The 5,979-nt window shown below is 33.0% G+C and overlaps 1 protein-coding gene across 1 annotated transcript; it reads left to right on the top strand.

Annotated features, from left to right (window-relative positions):
- The first annotated feature begins 1,192 nt into the window (after positions 1–1,192).
- LOC127073440 (sugar transport protein 7) lies at positions 1,193–3,518 on the top strand. Its single transcript, XM_051014587.1, has 4 exons — positions 1,193–1,443; positions 1,526–1,845; positions 1,997–2,623; positions 2,880–3,518. Exons 1-4 carry the CDS (start codon positions 1,317–1,319, stop codon positions 3,297–3,299), a joined length of 1,494 nt encoding a protein of 497 aa, XP_050870544.1. The 5' UTR covers positions 1,193–1,316; the 3' UTR covers positions 3,300–3,518.
- Positions 3,519–5,979: the final 2,461 nt, after the last annotated feature.

Here is a 5,979-nt window from a genome sequence, read left to right as displayed (position 1 = left end):
AAAATGTGAGATGTAGTCTTGAATATGGATTAAAGGACCGTGTTGTTGATATTTAGATTTAATGGACGTTGTTGATTTTAGTCTTGAATGTGGATTAAAGGATCGTGTTGAAGTGTAATATGACTTTATTTTAAGTTGCATTTAGAGAGTATCAAATATAAGAGTATTACACGATGTCAGGTTAAAACCTCCATTAAATAAATGTCCAGGAACAATAAGTTGCAAAAACACGTTCAGACATACAATTTTTTTTTTGGAATTACGACTATTAACCTTTTGGAGAAAAGTCAATGATATTTTCACATGAAGCCAATGCTATGAATGGGACAAACTCACCCATTTCTGTTTCCACATAATTGCTTCATTACTGTAGCATCCACGTACATACAAAACAGATAGGACCCCATATATTCTATTGAAGAAACATTGTACACAATAAAGATTAACTACGTGTCCATGTATCCACCTTAAGTTAAATAGATTATCTCATAGTATCTCAAAATTATTCAACCAATGGACTTTAAAAAACTTGATGGCAAATAATAATAAATTATATTTAAAATTCACATGATTGGATTATTCAAAACAAAATCACACGAAAGTCACACCTTTAGTGGAGAGAAAGCAAAAATCAAACTTTCCTACATTGTTTTGTTTAACCATAACAATATACTCCCTCTCTAATCACAAATCCCCTTAAAGATTTTGTTTGTCTTTAAATATAAATTTAGTGCGATCTATCGATTTACAACAAGTATTTTTAATTTAACAAGTGCTATATTACCGATTCGAATCTTCATCTTTATATTTATATTTATATTTATGTAATAATAAAGCGTTTTTGTTTTGGATGTTAACAAGTGCTATATTAACAAGTGCTATTTATGTCAATCATTTAGAGACATTGATTTTTTTGAACAGAAAACCTGCACAAGTTAAAAATCTTTTGGTAGAATCATTTGTACAGATTCTTATATGAAAAATATACCAACAAGTGCTTTTAGTACATCATTAAATGAATAAAAAAAGTCCTAACTTTTATTTAGAAAATGATGTAATTATATCACTAAAAGTGATAACTTTTATTTAGAAAATGATGTAATTATATGACGTGCCACCTAGCGTATCACTTTGGAATTAGTCTTACATTAGTTAAAATGTATTTAAATCCTTTGAATCTTAGCAGTTACTGTACTAGCAACAAATACAACAAAGCATGAGAGTGACATATAGCCCTGAAAAAGCCAAAAACTATTCTCCTTTCCTTGCCTAGGATATTAATGCTCTCTGCCTCTCAGAAAGGATAATTCAGAAAAATGGAGGATGGTGTGGCTAAGGTTAGAGCTGAGCAGTACAAAGGGAGAATCACACTTCATGTCATCATTGCTTGCATTGTTGCTGCCACTGGCGGCTCTCTCTTTGGCTATGATGTTGGAATTTCAGGTTATGCAGTTTTTCATTCTTTTATTTCTTCAATAATCATAATTTTTATAGAAAATTGATGCATGTGTTATGGTTATAACAGGAGGAGTTACTTCTATGGATGACTTTCTTCGGAAGTTTTTCCCCTCGGTGTACGAACAAAAAATGCACGCGCACGAAAATAACTACTGCAAGTATAACAATCAGGTCCTTGCAGCATTTACTTCTGTTTTATACATTTCTGGTTTACTTGCATCCTTGGTGGCGTCTCCCGTTACAAGAAAATACGGACGGAGGACTAGTATCATAACGGGCGGTATCAGCTTTCTCATCGGATCAATTCTGAATGCTGCAGCTGCTAATCTAGCTATGCTTATCGTAGGTCGAATTATGCTTGGCGTTGGCATTGGTTTTGGAGATCAGGTAGTGAAAATTTTCCTATAACCTTTTGGATTGTTATGGAAATACAAACTTTATCATGTAAGAAGACATTGGTATATAAAAAAAGTATGAAAAATGTAATGAAATAGTTAATGATTCAATTAGTTACTCTTACTCGTCTCTTCTTTTGAAGGCGATTCCTCTTTACTTGTCAGAGATGGCGCCAACGCACCTGCGAGGAGGCCTGAACATGATGTTTCAAGTTGCAACCACTCTCGGCATTTTTACTGCCAATATGATCAATTTTGGGACACACAATATCAAACCATGGGGGTGGAGGCTATCCCTTGGACTTGCTGCAGTTCCGGCTCTTTTGATGACTGTTGGAGGAATCTATATTCCAGATACTCCAAATAGCTTAGTCGAGCGAGGATCAAAGGAAAAAGGAAGGAAGATCCTTGAAAAAATCAGAGGAACTAATGACGTTGATGCCGAGTTTCAAGATATGGTTGAAGCGAGCGAGATGGCAAACTCAATAAAGCACCCTTTCCGAAACATACTTCAAAAACGATACAGACCAGAGTTGATCATGGCTATCTTCATGCCCGCGTTCCAGATTCTTACCGGAATAAACTCGATTCTTTTTTATGCTCCGGTACTATTTCAAAGCATGGGATTCGGCAGAGACGCGTCTCTTTACTCCTCCGCCTTGACAGGAGGAGTTCTTCTGTTATCAACATTCATTTCTATTGCAGCTGTAGATAAATTGGGGAGAAGACCTCTACTCATCAGCGGTGGAATACTAATGATTATATGTCAGGTTAGAGAACTCTTCCTATAATGCAAATGCACACTAGAATCAGGGTCGACTCAGGTTTTCAGAGGTCCCGTGTAGGTAAGTCATGGTTTAACTGTGACAAAACAAACATTGGACCTACTTTTCCACAATAAATTGGACCATGTGTGGTGTCTGCCTTGCACACGGTCCTGAGTCTAGAATCATGACCTTGGTTAATAATATGCTGGAAGATGAATATATACACGGTTGATAATAGTCTCATTTTTCACATGATCAGGTTATAGTTGCTATAATTTTGGGGGTGAAGTTTGGAGAAAACCAGGAACTATCAAAAGGCTATTCCGTATTGGTTGTAGTTTCGATATGTCTATTTGTTCTAGCTTTTGGATGGTCATGGGGGCCTTTAGGATGGACAGTCCCGAGTGAGATATTTCCTTTAGAAATCCGATCAGCCGGGCAAAGTATAACAGTTGCTGTAAACCTTCTGTTCACTTTCATAATCGCGCAGGCGTTCCTTTCGCTTCTCTGCTCATTCAAGTTTGGGATCTTCCTGTTTTTTGCCGGGTGGATAACCATGATGACGATATTTGTTGTATTGTTCCTACCTGAAACCAAGGGAATTCCCATTGAAGAGATGGCATTTATGTGGAGGAGACATTGGTTCTGGCAAAAGATACTTCCAGATGACACAGTTTGACCACAACAATAACTTGGATATTGTTATCATTGATCTTGATGCGGCATATAACTGAAAAGTTCACTAGAATCGATTAATTTACTCTTTATAAATTGTAATTAAGTACATTACATGCATTTGTTGAAAATGAGAAACATTTCAGTAAAGCAAGGTTCTCTTATGAGACAAATTAGTAGAAATCCTATTAAGTATTGCAATGAGAAATATCAGTGAGAAATAGTACATAGCTTTATTATTATTATTATTATTATTATTATTATTATTATTATTATTATTATTATTATTAGATGAATTTTACTCTCTTATGCAGCATGTTCCTAGGGTATTTTCTAGTGAAAATTGAAAAGATTTTAGTATACTCGATACTTCCATTTTTATTTGACAAAATTATTTTTTCAATTGAAATCCTTAAATTCCTAAATTCCCAACTGATACGTTCTTCTTTCCCCATCTTCTTCTTCTTCCTTCTCTCAGATTGTCATACATCTTCCTTTAATGGTGTAGACTGAAATCTTATTTATTCAAGTTCATCCTTCAATATTATTAACTAAATGTTATCCATTTCATTCGTCATCTTTCCTCACAAATATCATATTTGTATTCTTGTTCAATTTTTAGATGATAGAGCAAATATTCATCTACTACATATTGGTTGTGTTGTTCATTCAATGATATAAAAAAATTCATCTTTGTTGTTCTATTCCCTTATCCAATGGTTCAAATCTTTATATTTTCCCAAAATCAAGTTGATTTGAGTTATTACACAGAAATATTTGATTTGAGTATTAAGGTTTGTAATTTAAGTTGAAATTGATTTGAATTCTTATTCAGAAACGATCGATTTAGATATTAGGGTTTATATTTAAAGTTGAAGTTGATTTAGATTCTTACTCATAAACGATCAATTTGGGGATTAGGGATTGTATTTTAAGTTGAAGTTGATTTGAATTATTATCCAGAAACTATCGATTTTGGGATTAGAGTTCATATTTTAATTGAAGTTGATTTAAATTCTTACCTAAAAATGATCAATTTGGTGATTAGGTTTGTATTTAAAATTGAATTTGATTTGCATTCTTACATAGAAATTATAGAATTGAAGATTAGGGTTTGTATTTTATGGAATTTATAAATTTTAAAAATTGCATTTGCATTAAATTGAAATATAGTGAAATAATCTTTAGAGTTTGATTTGAATTGAAAATTTATATTTTGACGCTGTGTTATTGAGCATTACGTTTGAATTTCAATAAATCTGCAAATTAAAATTTATTGTTTCAATTGAATTGTTAGCATTTCAATTGAATTATGAATTTACAATGTGATATTATTCAAATTTAAACAGTGTGTTATTGTGAAATATTTTAATCATTTATTCTTCAAATATCCTATAGTTAAGTAATGCTCTATGTAGTTAAGTAAACAATTTAAATTTGTAGTTAAGTGATGTTGTAGTTAAGTAATGCTTTATGTAGTTAAGTAATGTTGTAGTTAAGTAATGCTATAGTTAAGTAAACAGTTTATTTAGAAAGAGTTTGAACTCGAAAACACACACTGAAGAAGGGTTTGCATGGGTAAACAAAGCAAAGTTAATGGATGGTATTAACGAGCACAAATGCTTTCTCTGTGTGGGATGCAAGGACATATAATAAGAAACACATGTCTGTAAATTTGAAATAAACTCTAGTACATTAACTGTTATAGAATCATCAATCATACTGCATTTGCATACTGCATATGTCATTCATGTCTAACCTCTCATAAACATCCATCTACCAAATAACAATTCAATTCCCAGCAGCTGTCCTGCACAAAGACTAGCATGTTTGTAGCGGTGTATTCGTTACCATTGAAGATATTGACTAAATCCAAGGTAAATCATACAAAGTCGAGTCGCCACCGCACTTCTATTTATCCAAAGGAATGGTTAGAAAGCGAACAAAAACCTAAAAAGTTTTACAAACAAAACTAGTAAAAGAAAACAAAGATCTGGGTAAGGGGGTTGGTTATGCAATGGGAAGGTGTTAGGCACCCAAAATATCCTAGGTACTCCTAGGGAGTCCTTTTCACACTTGTTGCAAAGGTTATTGTTTTTGTGAAAATTTTTATTTGTGCAAACATGATTGAAGAGATGAGAATAGAATGTACAAGTTATTTACATTTTGTGTTTGGATGGATGAACTCATTGCCTACGTACCCTCTTATAAAAAGATTAGGATCAAAACCTCGTAGTTCGGGTAAAAAATCTCAAAACAAATTGGTGAATTGATTGGTCCAAAAGCCTTAAGGTCTTTTGTTATCAAAGGGAGAAAACTCAACCTGAAAAACCACAAGTCCACCATGTGAGGATAGCTTCAACATGCTAGTGAGGGGTTAACCCTATAATAAGCATGGAAGGCTCATTGTCCATCACTAAGGACATAGGTGAGTATTATATCTACCACAAAGATAACTCAAACCTAATAGCTAAAGGTTATGAAAATTTTTGATTAAGAAGTGGACATTGGAACCACAAAAGAAACATTTGAATGGGTTATATTTACCAATTAGAAGTATATACAAAAATGGTCAAAGTTGACTTAAAGATTCAATTCAAAATGAGTGTTATGAAAAGAAAGTTTGAAAATCAAAAGCATAAGGCTTAGGTTTCTAATGTTGAAAACAAAAGTCAAATGTTTGC

This window comes from Lathyrus oleraceus, chromosome 4, assembly GCF_024323335.1.
Source record: "Lathyrus oleraceus cultivar Zhongwan6 chromosome 4, CAAS_Psat_ZW6_1.0, whole genome shotgun sequence".
Classification (NCBI taxonomy): Eukaryota; Viridiplantae; Streptophyta; class Magnoliopsida; order Fabales; family Fabaceae; genus Lathyrus; species Lathyrus oleraceus.
The sequence above is the reverse complement of the archived record's forward strand: the minus strand, read 5'-3'. Positions and strand labels throughout refer to the sequence as shown.